The sequence below is a fragment of the Poromitra crassiceps genome (genome assembly GCF_964638095.1).
Source record: "Poromitra crassiceps genome assembly, chromosome: 7".
Classification (NCBI taxonomy): Eukaryota; Metazoa; Chordata; class Actinopteri; order Beryciformes; family Melamphaidae; genus Poromitra; species Poromitra crassiceps.
This window is the reverse complement of record NC_139628.1, coordinates 43,795,972-43,811,190: the sequence shown is the minus strand read 5'-3', so window position 1 is coordinate 43,811,190 and position 15,219 is coordinate 43,795,972. Positions and strand designations below refer to the sequence as shown.

At 45.5% G+C, this 15,219-nt stretch overlaps 1 protein-coding gene across 1 annotated transcript in view; it reads right to left on the bottom strand.

Annotated features, from left to right (window-relative positions):
- The window catches only part of LOC310779101 (equilibrative nucleoside transporter 2-like), a 24,100-nt gene extending 10,705 nt beyond the window's left edge, over positions 1-13,395 (bottom strand). The window contains exons 1-5 of the mRNA XM_083639599.1: positions 13,337-13,395; positions 4,589-4,645; positions 3,673-3,754; positions 2,140-2,285; positions 1,359-1,498 (exon numbers count right to left, since the gene is read on the bottom strand). Of these exons, the coding sequence (XP_083495725.1) occupies positions 1,359-1,498; positions 2,140-2,285; positions 3,673-3,754; positions 4,589-4,620 (400 nt within the window). The 5' untranslated portion in view covers positions 4,621-4,645; positions 13,337-13,395. The remainder of the gene's footprint in view (positions 1-1,358; positions 1,499-2,139; positions 2,286-3,672; positions 3,755-4,588; positions 4,646-13,336) is intronic.
- Between the last annotated feature and the right edge of the window lie 1,824 nt (positions 13,396-15,219).

Sequence of the window (15,219 nt, the reverse complement as noted above, 5' to 3'; positions counted from 1 at the left end):
AAAGACTATGTTCTTGACTGGATGTGATTTTGGTGTGTATTTGTTATAATGCATGCTGACAGCGTCTGGGTAATAAGAGCAGCCCTCTATCTGAACACTACGCTTCACATCAACAAAAACTGTGGACTCAAAGTGGCTCTACAACAATATAAAAGCTATAATTATGCGTGTATCGGACCTGAACTACAACATTTTACACACTTTTCCAGATTATTTTTTTAATTCCCTAACACTATCAATGCCTGGAAATGATCAAATTCATTTTTAACACGTTAATTGCCAAGAACGAGTTGAGTCGTCAAACACAATCCAGCTGTTCACTGCCAGCGACGAGTTGAGTCGTCAAAAAAAATCGTTTTTTTTTTTTGACGGTGGGGCGTTGATCAATCCCTTTTACGTCTCCTATACAATTATTGGAGGTATTGAATGTGTATAATCTATTTTACCGACCCACTAAGTGTTGACAGTGCTCCCCCAGACGAGCGAAATCAAAGAAAAAACTGCCGCGGGAGCAAGCCATTCAAGGAAATGGCGAGGCGATTTTACAGTAATCCATTCCAGACTTGTCTTGCCCGAGAGCGCGGCCGCGCAGGCAGCAGCACACAGAGAGCGGAGAGCGATTTGCAAAATAGATTATAGGTGAAACACACTTTGAAACACCTCAGAAAGGCCAGAATCAACATCTGCCCATCGCCCACGCATTCCCCGGCCCATCTTGACTCGCACAAGGAGCGTCCGCACGCAGGCAAGCAGGCAGGCAGGCACGCAGGCAGGCAGGCAGGCAGCAGCAACGCGCTTCTGACACGCCCGCTGTAGAGCCAGGAGGAAGGAGGAGAAGACACACGGAGGGAGGAGTTTGAATGAGAGGGGTGTTTCCTGTTGTTATGGAGGAAATTACTGTTCAAAACTATTGTTTAGAATGTCTGACGGTCTTACTGATGCCAAAAATGAATGGTTAAAGTGACTTTTCTATCGAATTTCACAAAAAGCCATTTATCTCTGAATAAATTTCCAGACGCTGAAACCATGCTGTACTCAACGGCTAATATCTACATAACTACTAACTCTACAAACTAACTCTTTTAGACAGAGAAAGCACACATTCTATTAGTACTTTTCTGAACTTTGTGTTCACAAAGTCCAACCAGAAAATTATGCTCGGCTCTTGTAAAATGAGCCAGAATCCTCAAAAAAAGGCCTGGCAGAAGCTACCTACAGTAAAAAAAAAACGGCTGGCAGTCAATGTGTTAATACTCTTCTATGCCTGCGTAGGAACCCTGGATCACCCACTCTCTCTCTCTCTCTCTCTCTCTCTCTCTCTCTCTCGCAGCCTCTCCCCCACAGTCACATGAACTTACAGTTGATGAACCAGATAGTAGCCATGGTGACAGAGAAGAAGCGGTCTTCCACCATGGGCACTTTGACCAGGGCCGCTGTGAGGATGAAGAGCAGCAGGATGAAGACCAGGCTGCCGGCGATGCGCACCGCCTCAGAGATCCTGAAACGCAGGGCAAGCGGCCAGAACACACGTCAGTCACTTCCCCAAGGGGGCGCTCTGCATTTCATCTGCAAACTGCCTCGGCAAATACAGCCAGAGAAGCAGTAGAAGGTGGGGAAATTGGCTAATTATCTTAGCATGAGCCAGGCAGGCTGCAATCTGTACAGCAGCACCACTTCATCACAGCCAGTACATGGAGCCTCGGGCCCTGAAGTAGCCACATTCAGTAACTGCCAATTAGAATCACCACTTTTATATGTGGAAAAACACCAAAATAGCGCCTTGCTTTGACATCTGACACATGGCACTTAGTGTTGGATTGTAATAACTATGGTGACATTCTCTCATAATGATTGCCTTTACACTTTGTTGTATAATAATGTGGCCTATGTGTGTCTGATCTCCTCTGGTTTGGGGCGACTGGATCTTCAATACATCTTCAATCCCAGAAGCATTCACATCTGGATTTATTTGTGTGTATTTGCTCCATCTTACAATCACCAAGGATGCGTGTCAATGTCAGATGTGAAAGGAGACTCTTCAGTCTGGTGTCAGCCCAATTTCTGCCACCAGCTCCATCCTCCTCCACCACGTGAAGGCTAAGCCAGGCTCTAAGGCAGCCCGTCTGAAGTCTCACTGACCTCTGGTAGAGGAAGGAGTTGAGCAGGGTGAAGAGCAGCAGGGGCAGCTGGGAGAGCAGGGTCATCCAGTTGTTGAAGTAGTATTCCTTGCGGACTACCGCCGTGCCGTTGCTCCACTCGGTCGTGTTCAGACGACCATTGAAATACTGGAAAGCCGGAGGAGACAAGACAGACATTAAGACAACCATTGTCACATTAGCATCCTGCCACCCCCCCCCCCCCCCCCCCGCTACTTGACAAAAAGGCTGCGTATGAATTATGAACATGCACTACAGTGAAGAAGAGTGACATTAGTCAAGTATTTCCATTTTTAAATGAGTTCAACCAATGGTTGCAAAACACGTTTTAGTTATGAGTTATGTAACATCTGAGCACATAGTGCCAGGAGCAAATAAATACGTGCCAAGCAAGTGAATTTTGGCCTGCTACATAAGACACACCCTAGCTTGTGCATAGTCTAACCAGAGAGCTGAGACCACATTCAAATAAACTGATCATTAAAGGGGAATTAAGACATCTATGACTTAGCAAACTGCAGCATCAACAGGTCTGTGGGCTCAGTTTACACTGGCCTCTAGACTAGTTGACATAAAGCCGCATTTTTACAATACAGAGCTAGCTATTTAGAGCAGGGAGATCCAACAGAAACATCTAATGAAGACATATCTCTCCATGCTAAATAATATAATAATAATAATCATACTTTGTCATTTGCTTTTTTGGCTTGAGAACAAAGTGTGTTGTGACGACACACGACAGCCTTTGCAGCACCGTCCTCCACTGTGGAGCAGCTACTGTGGGCCGCGTAGTGCCAATGTTCACACAGTGGAATAAACGTGCTAACGCCGACGTGCTAACGCCAACACACTGTGTAGTAGATCATGGAGTTCCCTCAAGGATGGGAATGTAACACGTGTGTGCGAAGAGACACGTGCGAAGACATGGAATACACGTGCGTAGAGACGCTATCAAAACATGTTTACATCCTGGCCACATTCTACCAACATGACTAATCCTATGGAGACTGTATGCTTAGTACATTACATGTGCATGCACCTCTTAACAGATCTTACAATTTGCTTGAATTACATAAAATGGCTTAACTCAGCTAATCCCCCTCAAGCGAGCAAAGTGATCTGCATTGGCTTGGGTCCAGCATGTGATTCTTTAAGAAGTCTGAGAAGGCACTGAAATTTCCCCTTGTGGGACGAATAAAGGATTATCTTATCTTATCTTATCTTAGGTTTGGGCCTTAATGACTCGCTGTCACTTTCAAGATAGCTCTATGTAGATATATAAAGGCCTTTATATTGATATATTTATTATATATAGACTCTATGTAGATATAAAGGCTTTGATTTGGAAAAAAGAAGATGCTACCATCCCTACTGACAACAATCTAACCATGACACATCTTGTGGAGAGTATTTGTGCAGTGTAGTGTTGTGTGTGCAGTGCAGTGCTCTGTAAGCGATCTGGAAACAATTCAGCAGAAGGAGCAGATATGACTTCTTTTTATTTATTTATTTTTACCATGGAGGCAGTCATGAAGAAGTTCCATGGCAGCAGCGTTCCCAAGCCAAGAATGAAGAAAATGACTCCCACCAAGCAACCACTGCAGATAGGAAGAAAGATTGTTATTGTTGCAATAACCCATCACTACTTCCTCAAAACATAAATTGCTATGTTTACATGCACACTAATATTCCACTATTATTCCAAATATGACAATATTCCGAATTTGATACGGGTCATGCAAACAGCATATTCCGTTTGGATATTCTGAATTAGGCCTTATTCTGATTCCTGAATGTAGCTTTTTCTGATTAAGACGTGGCGATATGTCGATATTATTCAGGTTTTAGGAGCATTCTTTGGACATGTATACAGCGCAGTGGGAATATGCGTCTCAATCTGTTTTTTTTTACTGCAGTTTGCAACACACGGCCTCTTGCCTGTTCACGGTCCGCTAAAGTGTGTTGTAAACAAACCAACTAGCCAGAGATGCATGCCCAAAAGAAAAGCCCACATTTCTGGTCGGAAGGAGAAACACACTTACTTTTAACCAACACTGACCTTTTCAAGAAGGTGGTTGAACACGTGAAAGCAGGAGGTGTCTGACGTACAGTACGTCATGGGGACGTTTTACATTATAGTATTCAGACTCCGAATCGGAGTATGCACGGCTGCATATAAACGGGAATAAGTATTAGTGGAATATTCATTTTCATTAGCCATGCTTTAGGAATATTGTCTTTTTCGGGAATAAAAGAGCAAAAAGAGTAATATTGTATGCATGTAAACGTAGTCGACACAGAGCTTTTCCAATGTGTTAATTATTGACACTCTGCATCTTTTTTTTTTAAAGAACTGAAAATACATTTTTAAACACGAAACTGTGGCCGAGACGAGTCTGAAAGGGGAAGTGAGACTTTGTAGACTCACTCACCGGTCCTGCGGCGTGTCCGTCCGTTCCTTCATGCTGATGTAGGAGCTTCTGGCCAAACTGCAAAGGCAACACAGCAGAGAGAGAGAGAGAGAGAGAGAGAGAGGAAACGTCAGCAGCAGCAGCAGCATCCTCAAAGAGCACGTGACGTGACGGCGCGTGTCGTGGCGTTTGTTTTCCCCCCACCCTCGTCTTGCCAAGATCCCCGACTTACAGACGGAGGAACCCCATTAATACATTCTGGCTGGACCGCTGCAAGGAGGCGCTCCAATATCAGTCAAAGTCTCTCCTGCAACCCTGTTCTATTCAACGCTGAGGAGAGAATGGCGAATTGCACGGAGCGGTTCCCAGTCCACTGACCTGAATACCTTTGCTCAGTCCCCGATGATTTTCCAATGAGGCTTTGGCACAGGAGGGGGTGGCACCCGGAGGCCTCCCCCAGTACTCCCCCCCCCCCGCCCTCTCCTCTTTACCAAGGAGATTAGTGAAGAATCTGAGAGTTCACTCCGAGTACACAGTACAGACACATCGATTCACTCAGTGTGTGTGTGCGCCGCGGGCCGTACTAAAAAGAAGAAGAAGAATCAAACACACACAGGCACAAACTCAGCAACAGAGTCAAATGATAGCGACGTAGCTGCTCTGGCTATCTGGGTGAGGGCTAGTTAATTCCATGATAACAGACGAGTGCTGTAGGCTGGCATGAGGCCACAGAGGACTGTTGCCTGGTACGAGGCCACGGGCAAATAGAGTGGGAGAAAGCCAGTGCAGACTCAGAGCCAGCGTGTAGACTCTGAAGAGGGGAAAGAAGGCCATGCTGCCTGTTTGGACTTGCTGGGGGGAGAGAAGCAGGCCAGCCGAGGGTAACTGCTGATTGGCTCACACATTTCTGCTTGTCCTACTTTAGGAAGCAGTACTAGTTCCCTGCCTCAAACTACCTTTACAAATCCTTTCTTAAAACACACAGAAATAATACTGTCATGGGGACACCCATGCCCTATAGAATTATACTGTTGAGTTGGTGTTTGTTTGCTTGTGACATGTTATTCATTGTAGTCTGTCTCACTACAGTGGTGCAGTTGGTGCTAATTAACACATGGCAATTCTTCATTTAGGCCTGGTGTGTGAAAGAGAGGCGGAGGAGTCCACCCTCTTTGGAAGAGAGGGGTAGTGGATTGTGCCACGTGTGTTTTGAGTAGAGTGAAATGTATGAAGTTATTATGAGTGTCTTAGAATGTTGATCGGGACATTTGCAATAATGGAATTGGCATCTAGTTATGCAATGATGCCAATGTACTAAATAATTGTATAGAATGAAATCCTTGATCGGTTTGTTCATTTTAATTGGCACTAATTGTTTGCTCCATTTGTGGGAGGGGCTAATAATATTCTAGCTGGCAAGCACCCTTGTGAGTCAGCTCACTCTACCTTGTGCCAGGAAGGAATGCACGTGATGGCTGGCCTGAGCTAGGGCCCACGTTTGGATGGGTTTTAGCCTAGGCTAAGGGTTCCGGTTAAAGGTGATCTCTTCATGCTGGTAGTTTGTCTTGAGACATTTTGTCTTGTTTAAAACAACCCAAGTCAAGAGTATTTTTCTGTTTTGTAATTCTTGTCTATGCAACTCAACATGTTAAAGCCTGGTTTCTCCACATTAAAACAAGTGTGGGGAATTTGAAGCCTGCCTCTGCCTCTACCTTCTTCGTCTCCTGCTCGCCTTCCTCACAAAATACACTTGAAGATTATTTTGCTTTTAACTTAAAGGATGATTCTGGTTATTTTCAACCTCTGCCTTATTTTCCTAGCTTCTGTCGTCATGATGATCGATTGTGTTTAAAATGCCATCACTTGTTGTGAGCGTTTGACATTCACCACGGCCCGTTAGCCTAGGTAAACCCAGCCACCACGTGACCTGCTCTCTCAGTTCCCAGTCACTATCGTAGTATCACATAGTGACTGAGAACAGGTCTGAGAGCAGGTCACGTGGGGGATGGGTTTACCCAGGCTAACGGCCCGTGGCCACAAAAGTTACTCTTTGGCCACCAAATATCCCCATGTAAGTGGCCCCCACTTACATGTGAGCCTGTACACAATGCAACGTTAATGTACAGTTAAGACAAACATCCTGATTCCTACAGTTGCACAAACACCCCAAATCCTTTGTGCCTGTAGTTCAAACAGCCAACGACGTCACTGTTATGTTAGCACAGCAGCACTGTACCGTCCAGTAGCTACCGATATGTCAGGGGCTGCTGAAGTGTGGGTTTACTAAGCCGACTAAAACTGCTAACGTGCGATTACAGCCAGGAGAACAAAAAAAACACACACACACAAAAACGAAACGGCAACAAGAATGTAGGAGTGAATGGAAGCAGGAGTTTAGTGGTTAGAAGAATATGACACATGATCTAACTAGCCCAGAAGAGGTCTAGCTAGTTTTTCGTCTCAAACCTTCAGGATAACACCACCACATCACAATTCAAGAATTCATGAAAGAGACAGGTGACTCTGGGACAATGCTGGGAGGAGGGAGGAGGAGGGAGGGAGGAGGGAGGGGTGTGCGGAAAAGATAGACTGGAAGAATATATGGACCATGGTATGTTTACAAAGAGTTTTATTAGCTATAAAAAATATTATGTTCATTCTGCCAAATAGAGAAAGTCAGCTACAGTTGTCATATTTTGAGGTAGAGTGAAGTGAGAGTGTGTGTATGAGGCAGAGGGATGCTGCAAAGAAGATACAGTAGACTGTGAACTGAGATACAGTGAGAGAAAATATACGTACCGTCTACAAAGAAGCTGAGTTTTCAATTGAAATAAAATGATATATTTTCTTTTATTCTGTCAATGTCATGTATTGAAGTGTCACAGCAGGGCTGTGTTAAGTTGTATTACAGTTTGCCCACCAAATGTAGGGGTTTGGTGACCCATGGGGTCAGCCCAGTGCTTAAAAATATTAGCCTCTATCCCTGCAGTTAGTTTTTAACATTAGTTATAACATATCTATGCACGTTTTAGGAGGAGGATATAGTCTGAACGTTGGATGCAGGAAGGTTCCACTGCAGTGTGAGTGTTTAAATTGGACGTGTTTAAATTGCTTTTGGAGTTCAACTGTTGTGGGAGAGTGTTTGGTGGTGTATTTATTTTGAACACAATCCATCACCATGATGGCAGAAACCAGGACAATAAGGGCCAGGTTGAAAATAACCTGAACAGTCTTTCCATTACAGTTGTTGAGGATGCGGCCTGAGGAGGGCTTTCTTCTGCGTTGAGTGACGCCATCATTTTCTTCTCAGGAAGGTTAATGTTAGTTTCCATCTGTTGTTTACTGTTTCTCTGACAGGACAATGACCACGGTGTGAGTGTTTAGCCCACCTAGCCAGTCTGCTCTCCTGTTACTGTTGCTAGTCACCTCGTCTCTAAACAAAGCCAGGTGCAAGCAACACACGTCACGTACGTCAGCAGACACAAACACAGCCTGGACTACAATGGAGAGATTTGCTATTAATATTATAAGCAGCTTATATAATGAGCAATGAGAACACACGACACACCATGTGGGAAAATACATTTCCATTGTGTCAACAATGCCCCTCGCTGATATACATTTCCTTAATTTCCTGGATCACAGGTTTTTTTTTTACACTGAGAGCCACCTACCATGACGTATGGACTAGAACACAAGGCTCTTTCCTCTCTGATAAGATCGTTGATTTGCGCGGCTTCTTCTTGCCTGTCAGTGAAGCGTGCGGCTCTCTAAGAGATTTATGGGCGTGTATTTCAAAGCGTGGCCGTCTAGCGAAGGGGCCCGTTCAAAAGTCATTACATCCTGACTAGACGGCGTGTTTTGAGCAGCCGAGCGGAACTGATGAGAAAGTGCTGCTAAATCATGGAGGACGAGGGGAAACATGATGTCTAAAATGCCGTGAAATCAGGGCGAGTGGACGGACGACGGCGATAACAAAAAAGACATTTATACAGAGAGAGCTTTGGCTAGAATTCCCTCAGCTGACTGCCACGCTCTGCTATTACATACTGTAGTTCCCTTTGATTCAAATCGATGCAAAACAGCTTGGGGTCATTCAAGTGGCTCGATCACGTACTGCACAAGACGGAAGAAATCTAACAAAACATTTTGCACAGAGCCTGAGCTGAGCTCCAGGAAAACAAACAAGCCGGGCAGTTTCCGAGAAGTCTGCGAACCCGATGAGGGTTGTCCAAATCCAGAGTTCATCCAGGCCCAGGGATGCAAACTCGTGGAGAGTGAAAAAGGTGACAGATACCAGCGCAGACATAAAACCACTCAGACATCGTCTTTTTTGGGGATGAAAAAGGTGACTGTCACCTAAAGGGGAGTAGTTTGCATGGGGCTCAAGCGGACTTTCTGCAGACTTCCAGAGAGTCCACTTGGGGTTCAGACTTGATTTAATTACCCACAATCCATTGCCAGAAATAATATTTGATCACATAAGACAGAATGGCATGTCAAAGTATAGCAACGACTTAAACAGACTTGAGGCCTGTCTATCAGCGACGTATTTATAGCCTTGCAGTCTCTCTCTCGTCCTTGCAGACTCGATGTGATGGTGTTGAACAAGTCCAGAGGGCTCAGTCCACAAGTGCAGAGGGGGGACATTTAGATTGAGCCTATAGTAACAACAACATGGCAGAGACCCTCCTCCTCAGCAGTCGTCTAAGTGGGGGGTCCGATACATGAGCCTGAAAGACAGCGTTCATAACAGAGTCACAAGAGGTCTTTTAAGCACCACTCTGTCAATGGGAATGTCTGTCTGTATAATCTCACTTTAATAGCCTGACATAATCGACTTAAAATATGCTCCTAAGTGAAAACAGCTACTGGTTTGCTGTTAAAGTGAACAGTCATCTTAGGAGCAGGTGATGTAAGAGATTTAAAACAGACTTAAGATCAAGACAACAACGATCTGTATAAGTGTAAAGTTGCCCTCTGAAAGGTTGGGAACAAGTTACGTTACGGTGTCTGGTGGAAACAAACACAAACAATATCTACTGAGGAAGTGTATTCAGATTTCTAGAAAATCCTGAAAAATCTGAGGTAGGCAGCAGCACTGCCAAATGTGACAAAGATTTTCGAGAAAGAGAAACTTTTCTCAGCATAATCCCGTCCTTCCCTCCAACTCCTCCATTATTTTCAAAGTATTTCCACGCCCTTCTGTTGCGAAACTTGCCACCAAAACGTACAGGCCTCGCTGAATAAGTGGCCTCATTGTATGATGTTGAAGTGACCTTTGACACCGAAACACAAGCAAAACGTGAGTAAAATCTTGATGTCTTCACGAGCACGACTGAGGCGGCATCTTTATGTCTTCACCAGCACGACTGACTGAGGCGGCATCTTTATGTCTTCACCAGCACGACTGACTGAGGCGGCATTTTATAGACGCTTTGACCTTTGAAGGCTACTTTTACCACCAACGCAGTAAAATCTTCAAAACGCAGGAACAACAATCGTTTATCGCAGCTTGGATAACACTGTCATAAATAAGTGTTAGGGTTAAGAAGATTACAACTCCTGTGAGGAAAGATGCTACTCACATCCTTGTCAAGGCTGGAAGGCGTTGAGGGAGGGTGGAGGAGGGAGTGTGGAGGGAGGATGGAGGAGGGAGTGTGGAGGAGGGAGGGCGGAGGAGGGAGGGCGGAGGAGGGAGGGCGGAGGAGGAGGGAGGGCGGAGGAGGGAGGGCGGAGGAGGGAGGGTGGAGGAGGGAGTGTGGAGGAGGGAGGGTGGAGGAAGGAGTGTGGAGGAGGGAGTGTGGAGGAGGGAGGGCGGAGGAGGGAGGGCGGAGGAGGAGGGAGGGCGGAGGAGGGAGTGTGGAGGAGGGAGTGTGGAGGAGGGAGGGTGGAGGAGGGAGGGCGGAGGAGGAGGGAGGGCGGAGGAGGGAGTGTGGAGGAGGGAGGATGGAGGAGGGAGTGTGGAGGAGGGAGGGCGGAGGAGGGAGGGCGGAGGAGGAGGGAGGGCGGAGGAGGGAGGGCGGAGGAGGAGGGAGGGCGGAGGAGGGAGGGCGGAGGAGGGAGGGTGGAGGAGGGAGTGTGGAGGAGGGAGGGTGGAGGAAGGAGTGTGGAGGAGGGAGTGTGGAGGAGGGAGGGCGGAGGAGGGAGGGCGGAGGAGGAGGGAGGGCGGAGGAGGAGGGAGGGCGGAGGAGGGAGTGTGGAGGAGGGAGTGTGGAGGAGGGAGGGTGGAGGAGGGAGTGTGGAGGAGGGAGGGCGGAGGAGGGAGGGCGGAGGAGGAGGGAGGGCGGAGGAGGGAGTGTGGAGGAGGGAGTGTGGAGGAGGGAGTGTGGAGGAGGGAGGGCGGAGGAGGGAGTGTGGAGGAGGGAGGGCGGAGGAGGGAGTGTGGAGGAGGGAGTGTGGAGGAGGGAGGGTGGAGGAGGGAGGGTGGAGGAGAAACAGCCAGCAGCCACACAGGAGGCTGCTCCCAGCAACACTGGACACTCTGTGTAAGTGCGGGTCTCTTCTCTCTGCCCGATGGCAGTCCCAACTCTCTTTTCTACACAAACAACTATTCCAAGACGAGGCTTACTCAATCCACTGTAACGGATTAGCTATATTATTTTCAAATACAAATTTCACTCAGTTTAGTTTTCAGAAACAGAGATCAAAACCCTCCCTGTTCTTAGGGGGGAAATGTGATATTTTAAGTTGTGTTGTTCCCACAGAAAACAGTCATGCGTATTACGCACAAAAATAGATTGCCCCCTCCACCCCTATCACAATGTCCCCGAGAGACACAGGCTTTTGTCCAATGGCCAAAACAAACTGGATACGGTCTACACCCGCCACACCCTGACTCTTGAGATCAACAATAGCAGTTTGATTTGCTTCGCCTGGTTCGAGGTAGGCCAGCTCTAATCGATCTATAATGAACAGGCATGACTGATGAGCCTGACGAAAGTGACCTCAGGTAACCCAGGCCAGGGGTTCCCAAACTTTCTCGCACGTCAATGACCCCCCAGATCGATACACTGTAGAGCCTACACACACATTTGACGGATTTTCTTCTGTGAACCTAGTTAATCTTCTACATTTCCTCCTAACTTTCATTCAGAATCAAAGAGCATGGGCTTCTTTCTCCATTCACCATTTTGCACCAACACTCAACAATCAAACAGGGAGAAATAAATCCCTCCTAGAAGAGGAAGAGGCAGCAGCCACAACCGACAACAATGCAATGATGCCACCAGCCCGCCACCAGATTGATAGTGTTGTTGAGTGTGGCGGAGATCCGACGCGTCACACCACAAGTGTTTACAAATACCTAAAAGGTTCAGACAAAATAAAATCTAGCCTAACCTGTTCGAGGCACAGTGGATGTATTTGTGTTTGAGGATCGATGGCATGGATGAGATAGCAAGTTCTGAAGTTCAAGTTCACGGCCATTCACCGCCGGAGGTTCGCCCTACATTCTGGCGAATGTCGGGGAATCACTATAGGTGCAGGCAGGTTGAGGGAAAATAGGCACAGCCAAAAAGTTCATTACACCCTTTGATAAAAAACAAAAAAATAACTCATACGACGTGGATGCATTTAAATTGAACATTGCAGATTGATGATAGTGTACGTTTATCAAAGGGTGGGTTCTTTGTTTTGCTGAGGACCCCCAGGAAACCTCCTCAAGGACCCATGGAGGTTCCCTGGACCACAGTTTGGGAACGACTGGGTGAGTCAGTTCCCTAAAGCTTCTATTTGCCTCTTATATCCACTGTCTTGTTCCAGGTGAGGACAGATCCCAATTCTCATTAACCATTGATGATGATGATGATGATGATGATGATAAAACCTTGTATGGCTTGTGGATTACTGACAGGAACAATCACTAGTGAGTCATCTGGCAGGACGCGGGAGGTGATCGTTCCTGTCAGTAATCCAAACTGACTCAGACAGTCCATGTGCTCAGCAGATGGCAGGTGCCATGTTGCATGGCACAGCACCCACATTCCCCCGTTACAATTAATCCACTTAGAGGCATTTGGAAATTGGCCACAATGTTTATAGTATAGTAATCCTATAATTTATATATTCAAATATCACAGACTGCTGTACTACTACTACTACTATAGGTCAATAACCCCAATATTGACTGCTACAGACACAACGCAGACATAACATTTTATTATACTGTAGTTATAGCATAATAAAATACCATCAAAACACCAGTTACAAGGTCGCTATAAACTCCCTCCACATGGAATATTACAGTCAGTGACTTTTCCCGCCCGGCGCAGCCAATTGCTATATCTTATAACCGGATATAAGATAACAAATCATATTTATAATAACAAAATAATGCAATGATGGAGATGGGGATAAAGAGAGAGAGAAAAAAGCTTTGTTGCAATAACATTACCTTAATCATAACGTTATAACAATTGGACATTTGGGGATACACCTGTTCTGTTGCACAATGCGCCAGAAAGAAAGCGGCCAAGGAAGCTCGTGCATGTACAGTAATCATTCTGTGTTATCATTCTAACTCGTTTATACTCAATGGAACCCATGTGTCGTGGAAAGAGACCACGCATGAAATAAGACCGTGTTGTCGTTTCATTACCCCGCCATTGAAGGAGTAATCAGGTCTTTCAGAGACCGAGGCGGAGAGAGATAACAGAGTCTTTGATGGTATTAACAGGAGCTAGCATAACAACAACATCACCGCCTGATAACCACATCCATGCTGATAGGTGAACTGTTAGCTAACGCTCGGTCGGAGGACAAACTCACCTTGGAAAGCTGTTTACTGTATTCTCATTATGCTCCGGCGGAACATACGAGCCAATCTGATATCGCTGCGAAGTCAAAACTGGTGATGATGATGAATCAGAAAGAGATGTGTTCTTCCTCACTACACGTGGCAGGAATGCAATCTACAAATGGCCACAATAAACTAAACGGTGGCAGCAGCCTTTGTTTGCGTCAAGCGTCATTTCGCAGGGTAGAAGCACTTCCGGTATCAACCTTCAAAATAAACAAGTCAAGCAGACAGCAGAGAAGTGTGAGCAAGTAATCAACTTTGCAAGTCTGAAGTCAGTCTCGACTGGAGGCACACGTTACGTCTCAAGTCAAGTCCAAGTCAAGTTTATTTGTGTATAGCTAGCCCAATTCACAAGCATGTCTCTGATGACTTTACAGAGAATGTTTAGCTAAAGTCTAAGCACGATCAATAAACCAGAAAAATCTTAAGAGGGGGAGAGAATGGGGGAGAAGGGAGAGAAGGGGGGAGGGTATGGGGAACAAACAGGGTAGGCTATACTGGGCTAGGCCATACGGTTTAAATCAATATCACGATAATCATAAGGGTCATTCTCGATACCAATGTAGGCTATATCGCAACATGTAGCAACAGCAATTCAAGACAATACATTACATTATTATTGTTGTTGTTGTTGTTGTTGTTGTTGTTGTTGTTGTTGTTGTTATTATTATTATGCTAGATTCCCTCAAAAAAGGGAGTTCGAAATATAGCAGGGGGAATGCTACTTTTATTTCTTAAAACGGAACCATCCCTTTTCCGCTGTTATTTCTGTGAAGCTGGCAAGGCGTGTTCTGGTGACGTCTGATGTAATCAATATTTATGAACAGAACGGTTGTTACCGGTAGTGACTGTAGGCAGAGATGGGCAGTATTTAAAATACGTATTTCAAATACATTTGTGTATTTTGTAAATTTGTATTTGGCTGAACCGAGAAAAATAAGATGTAATTTGTATCAAAATACTTTCAGACCTTGTATTTTGTGTGTTTTACATACGGTACATAAAATACTTTTTTCTTTAATTTTATGTCATTGTATTCTCAAATTGACACATTTTTACCATTGACACAGGTTTAATTTTTTTTTGGACATGTCACTTCTACTCTACCTCTGATTGGCTTACCCTCAGAACAAACTCAACCACAAATCAGAGGCAGAGTAGGGTGGGTCTTGAGTCAGACTTCACATCACTTCTTCGTCTAAACTAGTAAGCCTTGTATTGGTGGAAATTCCTAGGGAGATAAATTACTAATATAAATTGATGATTAGATATTGCATGTGCTGGCCTATCTGCAAATGAAACGGTTTACTGTATATTCAAACCAGTGTATCATATTAGAAAGACACAACTAATTATCTTCTTAATTATAATCGGTAAAGTGGGTGGCAGTGTGTGTGGCGGCAGTGTGGGTCACGATTGTGATGTCATCAGTGATGACACGTGAGCAATTGTGATGTCATCAGTGATGTCACTCGAGCAATTGTGATGTCATCAGTGATGTCACTCGAGCAACTGCTGCTCAACTGTGATGTCACTCAGGCAGTTGTGATGTCATCAGTGATGTCACTCGAGCAACTCTGATGTGTAGTATGAGCCGATGGCGCACAGTTGCACAATGGCGCAGAGGTGGGTGGGCGGTGTCTGTCAGTCATGATTTTGGGAGCCCGTGGAGCCGGCGATTTCCATAACGGCGCCATCATCTCCAGGGATACTGTTATGATGTCAGATATCTAGGTCTAACATGGTCAAAGTTCCAAAACTTGAGGTTAATAATTAGAAATGCTGCCTGTAAGTCAAAATCCCTCACAGAAGGTGATTAACAGCTGAAGTGAGGGAGAAATTAGCTGTGCTG